Source organism: Poecilia reticulata, chromosome 2, assembly GCF_904066995.2.
Source record: "Poecilia reticulata chromosome 2, P_reticulata-male-v2, whole genome shotgun sequence".
NCBI classification, from domain to species: domain Eukaryota; kingdom Metazoa; phylum Chordata; class Actinopteri; order Cyprinodontiformes; family Poeciliidae; genus Poecilia; species Poecilia reticulata.
This window is the reverse complement of record NC_088831.1, coordinates 8443207-8462432: the sequence shown is the minus strand read 5'-3', so window position 1 is coordinate 8462432 and position 19226 is coordinate 8443207. Positions and strand designations below refer to the sequence as shown.

The following is a 19226-nucleotide window of genomic DNA, read 5'->3' as shown; positions in this document are numbered from 1 at the left end:
TGGATATAAAGCCACGGTGATGCCTGGGTCACTCTCTGAAAGGTTTTCTGTTATGGATCATTTGCAGGGTCCATTAGTTTAGAGCTAACTTCATTGTTGTCAGGTAGCAGCAGTGTATATGCTTATGAAACATTGCACCTGGCTATATCTATAGTTTGGAACTGATTCTTTTTTTCTGCCTTGTACCCAAAATGCTTCAGCACGAACATTGTAAAAGTTGTGATGACTTCTTTGTTGCAGGAACTTGCTAGCTAGATGAGCAGTCGCTATTGGTCTGCAGAGACTTAAAAACAGATATGAGGCGTTAAGGTAAAAGCAGTTATCTTAATATCTTCTATGAAAATTAAGGTAACAAGAAATGCACTTACAAAATAACCACTCCAGATCACAATTAAGATTGAATAGTTTCTGTATCTACAATATGTGGTGCAACCTAGGATTAAATGAGTTCTTCTGGCCCAGTCCAGCATCACCTATCCTGTCAGCAATAAAGACTGCAGTCCTTATTATCAGTAAATCAGTTTCTCCCATTTGCATCTTTGTTCAGGCACCTCGGATGATTCCTAATAGCTCGAGTTTATTATTTGCCATGTAATGAGAACACAGGGAGTGTCTTGGGGTACAGTTTTTTGTATTTATAATCAAACTGAGTAAAATTTTAAAACAAGCCCTCTACACTTTAAATATGCAATCTTGTTAGTGGTTCTTGTTTGGATGAATGGTTGGGATCTGACTTTAGAATGCCTTAAAACCTCGTCAGATTCAACAATAAACCACTGAAGTCAGAATACCGACTGAGAAAATCAGCATCCGAGATCCCTGAGTTCAGAGTGCAATAGGTTGCCATGGGTACAAACCTAGGAAACGTTTCACAGATGGCGTATTTTCACTATCAGTTTGTACCTCAATAGACATATATTAGTATCTTCTTTTATTGTTTAGCCCATAAAATAAAGAAATAATCTCTTTTTTTGTTGTTTTTTGCATGTTACTTTGTTTTCTGTATTTAGCACCATAACATGTAATGAACTGTTTTCTCTAATTTAAAATAATAACAAATAATCACACAAGTTCTCACAAATCACTACTTACTGATTATAGAAGAATTAATTATTAAAAGAGAACATCTTTAGGATTTTCCTTAAACGTCTTTATCCCATTGCGGCTGGTTTCAAAGTCCAGTTTTCATCATTTGTAACACCCATTTAGAAAGGAAAGCTAAAGTTACTGGAGCAACAGTCAGTTGAAGTGGAGAAGAAAATGACGAGCTTCCATGATAAAGATCTACGTCCCCCCAGTGCTTCATTTATTAAGAGCAAAGCTTCCGCTTATTTAATAAACCATCTATTTAGTTCTCTTCCACATTCATTATACATTTCTGCCTCAGCATGTGACTTTTGGTGAACTCAGTTGCTCTTTTCCCAACTTTTTCCAACTTTTCAATAAGAATGATAACATGAAACAGAAACTGTGATTCAGTTAAAGATTAAATCTGGAGAATCAAATTAAAATTGCCTGAGGTCTCCTCTTAATTTTTCATGAAAATGATTATTACAATGGCACCCGGCAACAAGTTCAAAGATTGGTGGGAAACATTTTCAGCAATGTTTTCACCCCCTTCAGAACATAATTCATGATATCATTGAAATTTGTAGACCATGGCCAAAGTTCATTCATTCCCCTTTATGTCTTGAGTCTTTCCAAGCATGTCGGTGATTGAGCCTTTTGTCTTCTTTGCATTTTCTTACCGTATAAAATTGAAAATATGCAAATACCTTTTATCAGTAACTTTTCTTACTCTCTTTAATCTAAAGTCAGATGACATTATGCTTATTATAGCCCATAAAATACACTAAGAAGTTGATATTTTCCTTGACACATACTGTCGATGTCTACCCAATTTGGGCAACAGTCTGAGAGGAAACGTATTAGATTTATTCATCTTTCAAATCCACATCATTTCAAAAGCAGTATCGTGATGAATTCCTGAAAACAGCCACCGGGGAAGCTGCCAGGGATGCATAATGTCCTATAACAAGTTATATCAACAATAAAGTACAGACAGGAAATTGAATTTACTGACAGATAAGGGGGCCTGCATTCATTTGTCTCCGTCGTCTCCAGAGATCGGTTTGGGTGTTAACCAGTTTGAAATTTTAAGAGGGCAACAAGGGTCTTTTTGTCTTGCCACCCACAGAAGTGTGTGTTTAATATGTTTCCAAACATGGAGGTGCTTGCAGTGTGTGTGCCTTGTGGGTTATCAAAGACACTTTGACCAAAAGTTGCATGACTAAGTTGCCGGTTTTACACTGAGAGCAAGAGAGAGACACTTTTTTTTTTACTTCTATATCAAATTGTCTATATCAGGTCTTCTGCTAGTCTATGGAATTCTATGCCAGTAAGAATCCCTTAGGAATGTTTTAATCTTCTCTTGCTCCACTTGAATATGCCAGATTAAATTGCTCCATGCTCACTAAACAGATGCTTATATATAGAAATTGCAAGTTTAGTGTCTTGAACCTCATTAGGCTTTAGGTATAGACTCTTGTGCAGTCAGAAAACATACAAGATTGGATTTAAACACTTTCCAAATCTGGGTAAAAAGTTTGGAAAAATATTTGTTTTAGCAGATTTTATGTTATATCCCATTTGCAAAAAACTTCATCCATCCATACATCCATCCTATTTACAGTCTGATCACTGCATAAACATTGACTAATCATACTAAACATTTATTTTCATATGTTTATAGGGGCTAAAAACTGATAAAGTTTTTTGTTGTTGTATTGGTATGTTTTTGTTAATGGTTAAAAAAAAATAGTATTGACAGGTCAGGCTTTTTAAGATCTGTGATTGTGATCGGCCAGAAAAGTGCGATCGGTGCACCCCTGATTTCCCTACTTTATCCCGTGACCATAGGCATGACATTGAAGAAAAACTGATGTTTTAGGGATTTTCTTTTCCTATTTTCTTACTGATTTTCTTATCAGTGTTGTTGCTTTGTCATAAGACAGTTTCCACTTTTTTAATCTGAAGATTGGAGGCTGTCTGTGGAGGCAGAAGATATCAGTCGATAACCAATAGGCTTTCAGAATACATTTTCTTCCATCAGTTTATATGACACTTCAGACATTTTTCTAATCTCCACTTAATGCTTTTATTTTCTGATGTGTGAATGTGACAACTCTGTTGAATGGTAGTCTCATTAGCGTTCATACTAAAGGCAAAGGAGAAAAATGTCCTTCGCTCCAACTCATTTGCATTCACAGGAAGTCCATCAGCACCACCGAGGTTTGTTTGGTAGATGGGTATTTAGCCACTTGTGGCACCAGGCCAGTGAACACAGCATTTTGTCAAAGCTGGGCCATCTGTGCACCGAAACACACGTTTAGCTGATCATAAGAGAAAGACGATGGAGTCCTTGAGAGTTCCAAGACAATAGGCAGATAAAATGGAAAAGATTAGCTTTATCGGAAGTAAATGGAGTTTTAACCATTTTAAAGGTCATGCAAAGTCAAATATTAGTATTGGGAGTTTTTTTAATTTATTTAAACGAGAACCTGTTATGAATCTCTGCCTCCTATTCTGCAGAATCAGCTTTCTTTAACCCAACACTGCTCTATCCTTCACTGTCCGTCCCTCTAAGTTGCGTTCTCGTCACAGCCAAGACACTTTTTCTCCCGTTCGTCCCCTCCTCCGTCGCTTTCTCCTCATTTCAAACCATCGGTACCCCACCTCCCCTCCTGCCTCCGTATCCTTGCAGCCCAGATGAACAGAGGACAGAGCCACAGCCAGAGAGCATCCGTCATCCATCCGGTCTGATCCTCCCTCTCAAACCCCCCCTTACCCAGCTCTCCCTCCCCTCCCTGCCGCAGCTACGATCACACTTCCCCGTGCTTTGGGATGTGGAGCACATACAGAGCGCTCTCTGCAGCCTCAGTCGTCCAGGTGTAGAGAGGCAGGAAGGACTGCCTTCTCCTGGACAGAGGAGAGGTGAAGATAACTCCTGCTGTGTCCCTGTCATCACTTTGAAAGAGTGATGACAGAGGAACGGGACTGTCCGTCTGCCGGACCGAGCGACTCGTTTGGCCGTTCTCGCTTCCGTTTGAGTTTATTTTCATGAATGCAAAGCCATTTCCGTATTTGGCAGATTTCTGTTGACTTCAGATGTGGACCTGGGCTGGCGCTGGATTGTTTTCGGCCGTGAAATGTTGAAGGGATTCAGATGTGGATTAGAATGCTGATGAGGAGCACCTAAGCTTTGGAACGGAGAGCTCCGCAACAGGAGCATGTGGACATGTTTGGCTTCTCCAAAAAGCCAAAACAGTCCGGGTGAGTGCACGCATGGATTTTTAAAACATTTTTTGAAGCCTAAAGTGCTTTTTATAGTATTTTACACTAATTACAATCAGGAAAATGACTACCTTGAATGCATTTCTTAATAAAAATAAAAAAAAAACAATTTTATTAATGATCCAGGTTTATTTTTTACAAAAGAATAGAAGAAAAGTCACCTGTGATCATTTACATAATTTATTCAAGGCAACCTTGGTTTAAAATTGTATATTTCTTCAGAACTGTACCATATCTAAAAAGTTCACCATAAGATAAAGAAACTTGAAGTGTAGGAAACGGCTTTGACATCAGATAAAAGCAGCAGATCAGTACCTGTTAATGATGACGCTGTTACTGAAAATACAAGGATGTTTGAAGACAGTGGGGATGAATCCCTCTTGAGACGTTTTCACCTCTACTTTCCGTGGCGCGAAAAATATTTACCCTCAAAAGATTTCTTCTATTTTGCTTGATTTCACTGGTTGCTGTAGCTCTTTTCAGATTGATAAAGGTCAATAATTTTGTTTTTCATCCGCTTTTGAATTTGCTGTGATCATTGATATGTTGCTTTTGAGATGTTTTAACTTACCTCAACTTGTCACTGAGGACGTTCCGTAATTGATGGGTCCCGTCTGTTGATGATGTCTGCTGTCTTGTGGAACGTCCTCAAGGATAATATCTAGTCATCAGTTTGGCATTAACCTCAAGTACACTTGGGTTATGCAGCAGAACTGTGTCCAAAAGCATTCCAGCACACCCACCTCAGAATGACTCAAAAATAAAATGGAGATTTTGGAGTGGCCTATTCAAACTACAGACTTAAATCTGTTTTGACATGCTGTTGTGTGACCTTACGCAGAGGTTTTCTACTTTGGTGGAAACTTATTCCTTAACCTTGAGTTGCTCATTATCTTAAAAACAAGGCTTTGTGAAAAACATTTTTTGTATTTTGTGGTAAGAAGTGTTATGTTCTTAAATATCACTGATATTTTGTTTGGTTTAGATCATTTTTATTCCCTTTGTTTTTGATGCTATGCTACTGGAAGGATTTTTGCGCTTACTTTTTAATTTTGTACAATTGCTACAATGCGTAACCATAGCAACAATGTTTTGTTTTTACAACCAGGAGTAGTTACTTAACATCTCAGAAGCTCAAATATTATTTGAACTCCAGCCTCAAATCTCTGCAGAGTTGGTAATGGAATATCGTCTTTACTGGCCATAAAGTCAGTCATGGGACTGTCATACATCAACAGTCTTAAGTCAGAGGCCTCTTCAGATTTGTTACAAGACTGACTGCTATCAGAGATCCTTCCTGCCCACAGCATCAGCATCCAAAGTGAATACATGTGGATGATCCGAGTTAAGATATTTAGCTCCTCTTTTAAATATTTTTTATATATGGTTACAATAAAAGATTGCTTTATGAAGGTTCTCTCTGTTCCAGAAAATAGTTTAAAAAAATATGTATTTTTTAAAAGCTCATTGTGATCACAGTATAAAGTGATTCTCACCCACTTTTTCCTATGGAAACAGTCAGAGTGAAACATTTCCCCCCTCATAAACGGCACATAAAATGGAAAACCTTCATATCGTGTTGATTTTGATGACAGCATTGCACTGAGGAGAACAGAAGAGGATGTACTCACATCATTCCTTCTTATGATATCTCATTTGCATTAATAGCTGCAATTTCTATGCAGAAGTGTTTCCCCAACCCTTGTTTTTCTCAAAGGAAAGCAGTTCCAGTTTTTGTTGTTGTGTGCATGCGTGCGTGCGTGCGTGCGTGCGTGTCAGCCGTGCAGAAGATTCCCAAACCCACTTTTACATGACACCTTTTATCTAGAATTTTTGCAGTCCCAGACAGCAGGTGTGCATCTCTAGCATGTCATAATGACGGTTTGTAACTTGGTATAAAGCTCAAACTGATTTGTAGGCATCAAATCAGTTTGAACTTTATGATCACAATACTACAGTGGAAATGAATCATTTGTCATAAAATGGGAAATTAAACAGTTTCGTCTTCTGCCAATTCTAATAGTAGAAAACAGTGATATTTGTTGATTCACGTATGGCTTAGTTTCAAGAAAATCAATCCAGTCCGTCTTGTTCAAGATGCCAGTCTATGAGTCCTGAAGACACAGACAGTAACTGTATCAGCTTTTGCTGTGTGGGGCATTTCTTGGCTTCATTGTGTTGGCTTTTGGCAGGGAAACTAGCCAGCACTGCTTGTTTGTGTTCAGTGTATTGGCTTTTCCAGTAACGTGTGCCAAATGCATGTTGCTACTTCTGAGGGCAGAGCTCCATTGTACCAAGAGCCATATGACAATGCTTGGCATTATAATGCACTATTAAGCTAATATATTTGGAGTTAAATTACATTTTCAGCATTGGTAGTGTCAAATAAAATCAAGTAAAATGTCTATTTTATAGCTCAATGACCGAGTGTTAAAACTGTTCTTTCTGAAGTGGATGAGGCCCATTAAATACTCACATTGTCTCATCAAATGACGTACTCAAGTAATTCTTACCAGAATCTGTATGTTCAGGTAGTTATTATGGCAGAAGTCACCATAAGAAAATGGATCTAAGTATTTATGAGTTACTGTTGCCTTCCTGTTACCTCGAACCTGTGTGCCTCTTCTCGGCTGACATCAAGATATTTTTGCTCACAAAACTAACTCTTAGTGGAAATTTTCTCTATTTTGGGACCATTCTCTGTAAACCTGCAAGATAGTTGTGTGTGAAACTTCCAGTAGATCAGCAGTTTCTTTAACAAACGTGCCATGTTTAGTCAATTAAATCCCCCAACTTCCCCACATCGATGCTTGATTTGAGCTCTGTTTGCTGCGTTGAGTTTTTTTTCCTCAGTGTGGAGAAAAAAAAGATTTTTCCAGTGATTTTATTTAATCGTTTTTAATATCTTTCAAACCTTTATGACCATTACTATTTTTCACAAAAGTTTTATTTTTGTCTTGTTCAAAAAAGTTGACGTCGGTAGCTTTGCCTGTTGGACTTTTTTTATAAGAACATTGACAGACGATGTCCAACAAGGTTTATTTGCGTTTCATTTTGACGTCCGCAAACGTTCGCCCAACAATCATGACAACGTTCTATGTTAGCTGGGTGGCTGCTTAGCACATTTAGGATACCATGTTAGCATCCATCCATCTTCTTGCACCCTTGTCCCTTAGTGGGGTCGGGAGGGGTGCTGGTGCCTATCTCCAGCTAACGTTTCGGGCGAGAGGCGGGGTCACCTTGGACAGGTCGCCAGTCTGTCGCAGGGCAACACAGAGACAAATAGGACACACAACCATGCACACACACACTCACACCTAGGGGCAATTTGGAGAGGCCAGTTAACCTGACAGTCATGTTTTTGGACTGTGGGAGGAAACCGGAGTACCCGGAGAAAACCCACGCATGCACAGGGAGAACATGCAAACTCCATGCAGAAAGACCGGGGCCGGGAATTGAACCCAGAACCTTCTTGCAGCAAGGCAACAGCTCTACCAACTGCGCCACTGTGCCGCCCCACCATGTGAGCATTTGGATCAAATTACACCAACTTATACTGAATACATCCACTTGCATTTTGTAATTTTCCACTACACTCACCACATTCTGGTAAAAATTAGCCCATTTTTAAATTAAATCTAAGTTGAGACTTGAGGTGAAAAAGACTCCAGCTAGCAGTTTTTATTCCCTTACAGCAGAAGCCTTTAAATGTTCATGACATTATCTGAAGGGGGATTATTGGTTATATGATTTAAGAGAGCTTGTTTCTGTGTTCTGGAAAAACTCCACTAGCTCCACCTGCATTGATATGGAGGAGATGACCTGCGTCTTTCAGCCTTTTTGCCTGGAATATCAACGCAGCATCGACAATGGCTGCTGATTTCACCAGGCTGTGTGAGTCATTGTGGGATCCAGAACAGAGTTCATTAAACTGTGGCTCCATTAGTTGATTTAATAGGGCTCACAAGACACTTTGATCAAATTAGCTTGGGGCTTTAATGAGCAACATTGCAGTGACATATACCACCTGTCAATCCCATCATCCTTTGTATGATTATTTTTCTGTGTCATTTTGAGGAAAGTCCGTCCATCATTGTTTGGGATTTTCAGCTGAATCCACACATTGATAAACAGGCTCTGTGGCTTCGAGGCTGACCTTTGTTTTCAGTCTTAAACTATCCTGCCTCTTTTTTGTAAAAAGTAAAGCAAAACAGATGTTTTGATCTTCACAAGTAAGGAAATAGCAGCAGGAAAATGGCTGCTTCCCTAAAGATTTCATATCTACTCTCACAGCAGCGATAAACATTCGGAACCACTAAACCTAACCTAAGGTCTGACGAGGACCCAGTTTTTTCTTGGAACCAAGCAACAGGAAGAGGGATGGGACAAAACTGCAAAACTGATGGGACAAAACTGTGATCCCAGAATCACATTCTGGGATCACAGAATCTAAAAAACACCCAATTGACACTATCTACAGGCAAATCGGTTGTTTGGAAACATTTTCTCTTACCATCACAAATATAAGCATTTAGAGTTTGTTAAACAGGACTGATACTTTAACTTTGGGGATCAAAAACACAACAAAGGGTGAATATTTGTAAAAGTCTCGTATCCACTGTGACGTATAGTGGTGTGTCTGTGATGCTGTGGGCCTGATGTTCTTCCTTATGTCTTGGGGAAACCTTTTTAAAGTGCACTGTTTCAATAATTCACTTAAATAACAAAATATAGCATTTTTTTATTTAGCACCTTGCAAGCATATCCATAGTGTTGAATTTGTTTTAATTTTAACTACAAGCATCACAAAGGTAATTTTCTTATGAGGCTGAGATGCGTTTCAGCCACCCCCTCCTCCTCATTTGTCTTTTTCTCACTGTCTGCTGTTGACCCTTAAAGTTGCACGATTTTCTTGATTTGAGTCTGGATAATCCTCCTAAGGGATTTGGTCGGTGATCAGTGCAGGGTAGGTCGCCAACATGAACACTCAGCTGGCTGTTTCATCTTACACGTAAAATCACACGTCTCTCTCGCTCTCTGCGTCTCTTACCTACGCTTCATATGGCAGCGCATCCGTCCATTTATCCCTGCACTGTCCCTGCTTATAATTTATACCGGGAACGGGCCGCTTTCATAGAGTCGCGAGTTTAATTCAGCCTGCCATAGGAGACATTTGTTATCCCACAGAGCTTATTTCATAAAAGATATCAGCTCCGCTTTCATCAGTCTTGCATTTTCAGCTGCGTCTTCTCGAGAGATTCATTTTCCGGCAAACACTAATATTCTGCTTGCTTATGATCGCCACTTTTTTTCCTTCCTTGAATTTCCCGTCATCTCTCGGTGCTGCAGAAAGTCAGGCTACGGGCTCCAGCTCCCCCTTTGACGTGTAACCGGTTTTAATCACGTAGGCAAATGATGCACTAGCCCGTTGTGTTTGTTGCACTCTTAAGATTTGAACTTCCTTCCCTCGTCATTTTGCTTCGCAGCAAAAGACAAACAGCTTTCAGAGGAAGCGTCGTCATCTCCCTCCAACCAAAAGCTGACTGAAGTTGTTTGCTGATTCAAAAATGAGACATTCCTATTGAACTCTCGCCAACGGGAGAGCATAAAGTGTAATGTATCATGAATAAACACGGCATGTGTTTCCTGTTTGCACATGTCCCACTGAAGCATCAGTTTGAAGGAGACACTGTGGAGCTGACACATAGGCACATCTGGTTTTGCTGTATCAGTAGATAAATGCTTCTTTGTAACCATGACATGACTTTAGGAGTTTTTTGTTTGCTGACTCAATCCCCTCTTTCCTCTAGTGCACGTCATAATGACGTATAGATCCGATATTTGGCTTGAAATCGAACCCATAATAACACTTTTTACAAGAGGCAATCAAAATATTACTGTTTTTAGACTTAATCACTTGAATCCTCTTCCCTCTAATTTGTGAGCATATGTCTATATTTATCAGTTCAGTCAAGGAACATAGATAAATTCAGAAAAAATTGACTAGGTGAGCTTAGATAGGAAAGAAAAATAGTAGCAGTTCAGTCACGTAATTCAGCAACACACAGCAACACTAAAAGTACATGGTAGTACACATATGGTAGCAATGTCACCTTAAATGGCTTCATTCACAAAGTAGTGAAACAAAAAGAAAGCACCAACCCAAGAGTCCTTCTTGTGGAATAATGAAACCACGGAATCTGTGAGAGAAGACAAAATAGATGGGAGCAATAATTGCAATGCATAAATAGAGAGTGAGAAAAAGTGGACAGCATCTTCAGCAGTCTGTCTGAATCGCAGAATAACTGTAGCGATGGCAAGTCTACCTACAAGGTGTTTGGAAAAAAGTAACAGCACTGGTCATTGTGCACTTAAATTGTCAGTACAGTTTCAAGACCTTTATAAGAGCTGCTATTTAGCAGCTATTTAATGCACGTTTTAAATTTTGGCAGTTATCTGACTTTGTGTCCAAGGTTCATGAAATGTTAGAATGAGCCTAGAAAAAGGTAAAAAAAAAAAATACAGATTTTTGTTGTCTTTGTTCTTTATGTTTTACATTTGAACTTTATGCCAATCTAAGAGAATCCAACTGTTTTGCTGTTGTAGCTTCATACAGAAGCTACAAGCTGGACAGTGAATTGGCTGTATTAGTTTCGTACAGCTTTCACCCACTGACCTATCTCTTAGGAAGACTACCACCGGTTCTTGAGTCATTTTATTACAGTCAAAGAAATCAATAGGAGCAAATCATTCTGACCAACTGGGTCTGAGCAGTGCATGCCCCAGGGATCCAGACACATCCTGAGCCAAAGGAAAATCAAATAAAATGTACCACATGCACATTAAGTCCAAAGCAAATTCATATTTATTAAACAAAATCTAAGTTAGACTAAGTTAGACAACTCTCTTTGAGTCTGGTTCTACATCAAGTGGATCTGTTAAAATATACTGAAGTTTTCATTCCAGTGTCAAGACGGAGAGGGATATTTGGGTTTTCCTCCTACAATCATTACCTCCAATCTCAGATAAGCTGAAGATGATTGATGGAGACATGAAAGAGATGAATGTACAACAGATTGAATGCTATTATTGTCAAGGCAGCTAATTATATCACAAGGATTTGATTGCAAAAGGAGACTTAATAAAGTTACTTTTAAGAAATGCCTCTAAAGTGTCATCTCTCAAAGAAGCTGGTTTTCTGTCCTTCCTGCAGAGAAATGTAAATGCTTTGGGTTACTGCTCTTCTAAATTCATTTATTTAAGGGAGTGTGTTCCGTTTCATATTGTTTTACTTTTTATTTTTCAGTTTTTTTAGATTCTAATTCCCATTTTTTCACTAAAGCGTACTCTGCGCCTTAAGAGATTTTCTCCCCGACGTTATGATTCAGGAAGCACAATGTGAGCTTAAGTGTTTCTCATTCATCCTAATGATCAGTCATTCTCCTGTGTAATCTTATTCATGGAGCGTTTAGTGACGCTTGTCCTGCTGTGGTATTTTTAGCCAGCAGAATTACGCCCGAGTTTTGACTGCAGATGTTCTTGTCGTTTGTAATTCTTTTGGTCTTTTTTTTTGTTTTTTGCACAACTGAATGCATCGCAGCGCTGTTGCACGACTCCCTCCAGCTGACTTGGATAAGTAGAAGTGGTCGGGTCTTTTTGGTCTTGACAGCTAAACCATCAACACAGAAAAATCTGTCAGTTCATGCTACTTGACATTACTGGCTGGCGTTTTACACAGCGGCCAATCAAGGAGCACCATTTGTTTTCCTTGTGGCTGAATGGCTACACTCTTAAAAGCTCAAATAAATTGAAACCGATGTTTAGCTTCTGCTGTAGTGACAGAATAAAGATATACTCTTGAAGTTTTATAGTTGCAGATGAGACACAAGTCTGTTCTGCTTTGAGTGGGAGCCGCGTTGTTATATAAGACAGCAGAGGTCAAAGGTTTAGCCAGTTCAGACGTTTGAGATTGATGTAGCTTGCTGTGTACATACTGAAACATCCCCACACTGTTCACCGTCTGTACATCGTTTCTCTGCTTTATCAACTATATTCCTTGTCCTAAAATTAGTCGCATAACAAGCAGGAAGTTGCTCTGAAATCAGCAGCATGAAAGTTTCAATGAACTCCCACACCACTACCTGGATGGATTTTGTAAGAATCGTTGTTTTTATTGAGTTTTTAATTTATTCCATTATCCTCATTGGCATGTTTCCATAACCAATACCAATAAAGTTATTTTTTTTAGGAAGCCAGGTTTCATCCCTGGAGGATGTAAAACTCCCAATCCCACTAATCACCACAAGCGCTGCTCAGCTTTTATTACAGTCTCAGTGAACAGTATATTTGCAGAGGGAAGACTTAATTATACACAGTGAAGCATGAAAAATGCAATATTTACCCACAATCATCAAATAGCAGGATAGGCTTGTGTGCTTATAGCAGCTTTATGGCTGACAGAAATACAAATTAATACATCAAGATGGGTTATGGTGATGATGGTGTCACATAAGGCCAAATCCAGAAAAAAAAAAATCGATTTCACTTTAGAATATTAAATCCATAAAATCCATCAGTAATAGTTTTTAATAGCTGAAGATTGTTAGTTGGTATAAAATGGTTGCTGCTTTTCAGGTTGATGCTATTGAACATTTTTGCAGATACCTCTGCAAAAAGACACACACCATCAAACTGATGAAAACTCTGACACTCATATTGGATGGATTAGGTCTAGACTTTGACTGGACCATTTTAAGACTGTACATGAAAAGGCTTTGGTGAGTTTTTAGGCAAACCTCCATCACGATCTTGAGTGTTTTTCAACGACGAATGATTTTGACTTTGTCGATTTGTTGTACAAACCAGCTCAGTTTTGATTTTAATAACTGTAACACACCACGTTAAATTGCAGTCTCTTTACGTCTATATTGTTTGTCAATACTTTTGTCTGCTAGCAAGATACATGCATACTGTTCAAAGCAGAGTCCAATGGCAGCACTGCTGCTATGCACGATCATCAACATAAGTACCACGGAGCTGTGTGCCAACGCTCGACAGGTCAGTGTCATTGAGATTGGGGTCACCGCCACGTTTACATGCATCATTCCTCCCAATTGACAAGCATAAAGTCTAAGCTTTTCTGAATTCGTAAAACTGATATTAAATATGCATTTATAAAGTTTTTCTTAGAAATAATTTTATACATGATTGTGATTCATAAATAGAAAGACATCCAAGGAGGAGTAATTAAAGACCTCTCTCTCTTTGCTCCAATCCTTAATGATCTATTATTCGGTTTTTGTGTTCTTTAGTTATTTTGTTTCCTTAAGTTTTATTTGACCTTGTCAAATGTATGTTATTTTGTAATTAGTTGGCATATTCTAAAAAAAAAAAAAAAGAAAATCTTGAGATACCAAAGAGTGAATTAACTGATCAGTTTATGGGTCAGTTTTTGTAGCTTTCTCATTTTTTTGTGCATGTGCTATATTTTCAAATGTTTTAACGAGATATTCAAAAACTTTTCTTTTTTTTTTCCCCAAGCAAATTTATGTCACTGCAAAACTCTCCCAGCGTTGAATGAAACATTCTGCATACTTTGCAAACATCCTTCCCAAGCACCATATCCGGGACACTCGCAGAGTGGATTTTAACGTTCAAAGGGACACAAAAAGGAATTTCTTTGTGTGCGTATTTAATTGCGTCAGGCCTGCAGACCAGAGCTTCTTGTAATCGGATACTAAGGTTACAGAACGTTGCCCTAGAAGTGAAAGCACTTGTTATACCCTCTTTCTTTTTTTTTTTTTTTAACAACACGCACCAATGTTTCATTTATGAACAGCAGAGTGGAAAAAGAGGGCAGCAAATGGGCACAAGTGAGGCTTGTAGACGTGGATTGGATTGGGGGGAAGGGTCAAGCAGAGGCTGGAGTTGTCATGCTCGGAGCAAAGATTGTGTTAAAGTTGGAGAATTAATGAGGATAATGAGTTGGATGGAGAAAGCCTAACAAGCCAATTAAGACAATTTGTGTGAGAGATTAATGTCAGACAGTTTCGTTTTTGTTCAGACAGAATTATAAATCTACTTAATTCAGACGAGCCGTCACTTCGGTGTTCAAACATGTCTTCACCATGACAGATGTGGAAAAGGTTAGGCAGGTGTTTTTTTTTTTTTTTTGCTGTTTTTTTTGCTACAGGAGTAGAAAATGACTTTATGTCCCCGACACCATTTCTTAGCTGTTGTCGCTTGTGGTTGAGTGAGTCAAAAAAGCAGACTCAGCTCAGAAAAAACTGAAAGGCAAGTGACCCAAACACATTTTTTTTTTTTTTTTTTACATTTTTTATGCATCCTTCTTGTATTTTCCACCAGACCACTTAAGCTACAACTTCTTCTAAAAGCGGTTGCCATCTCCAGTCGCATCCAGGACACTCGGCAGCTGAGAACGTAAATGGAAGAAAAGGGGGATGCTTCCCGTTGAATTGTGCATGAACTGAAATTACCCTAGATGCTCTGTAGAGTGTAAAAGTGGTCAAGAAGTCTGCAAGAGAGGGCAACCTGGGGGAGGTGGCTTTTAGTTTTATTGTTATAATGTAGGGTAAAACTTAATGGGAGAGCTCTTTGCCTTTGTGCAAATCCATTCGATTTGCATAGATATCTCATGTGAGTAATACATAGAAACAGATCAGATCTCTGGTTTTATTGGAGATTATTACATAGACTGTCATAAAGTTAGGGCTCAGTGATCTAACATAGAAACTAATGACATGTCAAAGTAATCTGGAAAAATGTACAGTCATGACTTGTTCAGGCAGAAAGAGTTCAAGCCTAAAAGGCCAAGAACTCTGTCAGTATAAATTGGAGTAAAATATCTTCAAAAATGATTTCAATTAGTATTTGAGCTATAAATTGGTGTTTATGTGAAAAGCACAAGAAACAAAGTTAATAGACAAGTACAATTTTTAGCACTTTGCAGTCGGGTTCAAACTTTTAGCTCACAATAGTTACATTCAGTGTGATGGCCTGGAAATCACAAGGTAGCAGAAATTAGATTTTACGCCTGGACATCAATGCAGAATACAATGGACACCTAGAAAAAAAAAAAAGTGGCGATAGCCGAGTCTCCGGCTTGAATTTGAGTTTAAACGTAAAGATTTATATGGTAATTTATCCAGTGAGGAAGAGAAAGTCAGGATAATTGTTAGGCAAGGGCAGTAGCTTTGGAGCTTAATAAGCCAGCACCCTTCTGAGGGATTTAAAAAATTCTCTATGGCGAGGGCCGGCCTCCGCAAGTAAAGAATGACTGCTTGAAACCAAAACAGTGCTGCAAAACTTAAAAATTGAATCAGCCTATGGATAGATGCTATGATTTCTCTCCAGCTCCTAAACAATAGTCTTAAACAGAAGCTACGTTTTTATTCAAATTATCAGGATAATCAGTTGTGCTGTCTGCACATTTTCTCATCAGAATTGTTGCGACCTTTTTTTTTTGTAAGTAAAGGCAAAAGCTTTGTTTCAGCCTGCTAAACTGGCAGTGCACAGTAGATATGGGAACATTTTGCATGCAATTTCACACCACAGAAAAACATAAGCTGACATGTCTGAGTGCAACATCATAAATTGTCTTAAAGAAGCCCCTAAAGTTTCCCTGCAGATTTAAGCTGACACAGTTGCTCCATGTAATCCCAAAATGGCTCCCAGAGACAACGATAAGCTCCGGGCTCTGTAGGGCCCACGCCAGCTGTCGGAGGACTCCTTATTCTTCATGAGTCGTATTGTACGTTCGGGCGGGAGAATGCGTTTTGGGACTGTTCACATGATTGATGGCTTCGCATGAGGGATAAGGATTGAGACCTCTAAGGAGGAACATTAGACCTATGGATAATGACTTTTAAGCCGTCGAGTTTACTATTGTGGAAGTGCATTAGTTCAAGTTGGATTTCAACAAGAATCTAAATCAAAGCAGCAGTATATTTGAGTCGAGGGGTTTATTGGGTATGTGTTGTGTGTGTGGCAGCACATTCTTGCTGACTGGAGCGGTGGTTAAGTAGCATGCACCGTGCCAGCTGGCTCGGCTGCATTGTGTCCGGTTTTGACGTATGATGCCGCAAAAAGCAACCTGACAACCCCAGTAACCATTAACTTTGGTACCAAATGAGGCTGGACATCTATTGGTCAGCATTTTTTATTTTTATCCCCCCCCTCCCCCATCTCTTTGAAGCGTGGAAATACATATACAGGTGCAAGGTTGGTTCATTGACTCAAACCTCCTACACGGTGAAGGTGGTTATGCAAGAGGATGTGTATTGTTGTGTAGAAAATGAGTGCAAGCCAGTGGTCAGCTTTTTAAACAAGGTAATGAAAGATTTGACCTTATCATAGCCGTAGTGACACTCTTTTGTAAGAGTAGTAATGAAAATTCAATGGAGAGAAAAGTATTACTAGAAAGGATCAGCAGGGTTCAGTTTTTGCTAAAAAACTCAGAATAAGAGGCATTATACTCCTTTTGTGTACAAAATAATATCAAATTGATTATGTAAAATGCATATAATTACGCCAACCTCTGCATTTATCCCGCCTTCTTCATTCCCAGGTTTACCTTTAGCCACTGTCTTCCTCGTAGCAAAGTGTTTGTCAGTACAGACTGAACAATATTGAATTTAGTCTCATCACAAATAATGTTTCCCAAAGGTCTAATCCTTGTGTCAAAGAAAGGAGTCGTTCATGACGTTTCTGTTGTGACGTTCGCAGACAGTTGAATGCCTGAGGTAAATGGATCCCCTGAGGCAAAGTTTATGAGAAACATGAATTGATTGCCTTGATGGAAGAAGTCAATATCCTGCCCTTTTCTGCCAAAGCAAGCCTTGAAACATGGCACCAGTTTTTGTTTTTTGTTTGTTTTTTTTCCTTTTCGGCACATATTGGATTTCAATTTTTTTTTTTGAAGGGAAATGGTTCAACGGAAAATTGCCAGTGTCAAAGATCTAATGTACTCCAAATACAGTATGTCTGTGACTCTTCAACCTCACATAAATACTCCATGGTGGACTGTTAAGACATTTTTTATTATGTCAGATTTTTTTAAAGCTTGTTGGGATCTGTCAAAGACTCTTCATAAAAGCAACTCAACTACTAAGTTTCATACAAGCTTTAACAGTTCCTTGTTTAACCTTCATCCCACTTGTGTTTAGCATGTCTGCCTGCCTGTCTTTTGAACATATTCTGCCATTTATTTTCTAGAAAGCATTGAAGAAGCACCTATTGCATTTTTTTTATCTATAGAACTTTTTTTTTCTCCTTATCTCAGGAATGCAATAATAGTCAATCTCCTTGTTCCAGTTTTGCTGTGCAAATAGTCGTTGCAAGACTTCAGTGAACTGCAACAACAATTACATGTGTATGACGATACTAAAAATCGTGGCTGTCACCTGTGATATTGGTATTGGTTTTGCAACCTTCGTTTTATCAGAAAATGCTGCAATTTGATGAGGTGTTTTTGAATGAATGCAGGTAATATCTCTGTCAAAATGTGTTTTTTTTGTGTGTGTTTTTTTTAAATAAGTTGGTTCATCCAGGTGCAAGCAAACACTACTTATTGCTGACAATATATTTTGTGATAAATCTTTAAGTGTTTTATTTATATGTTCAGAATATAGACACACATACACCCTCACACACAGCTGGACAGACTCACACGCTAGAATACTCACTCTCACACACGCGCACACACACGCAGAGCGTGGATTTGTTTTCTCTGTGATGAGAGGGATTATGGGATAAAGGAGGCAAGGCCGCAGCAGTTTAGTTCAGTTTGGACCAAAGCTGCTCTGAGCAGCAGCACAATGACAAACACAGATGAATGTCTGGCCGCACACAAGGGATCTGCATCACCGTTAACACCACGGCCACTGGGTACATCGAACACGAGAGCCTCTGATTGGGATTCGGTGGTGGTGGTGGATCTGTTGGAGGTTTTTTTGTATTTCTTCCCCCCTCGTTTTTTCATTCGGATCGCTTAAGATGAGCAGAAACGCAAGCTTCCAAGAGAAATCCACGGATTGAAGCAGAATGAAAAAGAAGCCCAAAAGTGGTGCTTTTAGGAACGCCCTGATTTCTGGCGTTTTTATTGCCGTTTACTGATGGATGTGTTGGAATATCACTGTTTTCATGCACAGCTGGTAGCAGAACTTTTTACATTTTTGTCCCACTTTTATCAGGCTTAGCATGCAAGAAGACCCGTACTTTGTTTTTGCCCTGGATTTTATTTCCCAACCACTGTAAGCAATGGCCTGACAGAACGATGTATCCAACCCATCGACAGCACAATGTGGGAACCAATCATCTGGATTCTTACGGTGACGATGTTCTTATATAGTAGGCATTTTTCGTTTATTCTAAGAGTTTCGCCACGTGCATATGTTTGTTTTCCTTAACTGCTGATTTCAGAATATATAGAAAACACGTATTTTTATTTCTCCAGCATTTTTGTTTATCAAGTTTTTCTGGTATTTCTTCCGTCTTCTCTTCTTCTCCATCACCAACGTTGTTAGCATAATCTGCAATAAGCGAGTCAGCTGTCACTTAAGGACTTTTCTCCTCCTCGCTTTTCGCTCGTATAATTCTGGTGTGCGACAGCCACGGCGGCGCTCGTATTTGCAGCCATTGATTGCCAAGCTGCAGAATCAATGAGCAGTTGTTTGACTGCGGTCGATTACACTAAGCAGACCTAAACCACACAGCGAGCCTCGCAGAGAGACGAGGAGTCGCAGTAATTGGACTGAGTGCATTCTAAGCCGGAGTGTCGCACAGTAACTCTTGGTTTTCTGAAACGAGACGATCCCACCACAGAAACTGTTTTAATGTTGCTTGGAGTTTGTTTT

The 19226-nt window shown here is 39.1% G+C and overlaps 1 protein-coding gene across 4 annotated transcripts in view; it reads left to right on the top strand.

The window, feature by feature from the left end:
• LOC103475928 (FERM and PDZ domain-containing protein 4) overlaps positions 1 to 19226 on the top strand; it is a 46132-nt gene that overhangs the window by 7775 nt on the left and 19131 nt on the right. For 2 of the 4 annotated variants that reach the window (XM_017303730.2, XM_008427934.3), the window contains exon 1: positions 3725 to 4332. The exons of 1 other annotated variant lie outside the window; for it this stretch is intronic. In XM_017303730.2, the coding sequence (XP_017159219.2) occupies positions 4298 to 4332 (35 nt within the window). In that variant the 5' untranslated portion in view covers positions 3725 to 4297. Of the gene's footprint in view, positions 1 to 3724; positions 4333 to 13792; positions 18721 to 19226 lie in introns of those variants that run through there. One more of the 4 variants, XM_008427916.3, reaches the window with a different exon arrangement.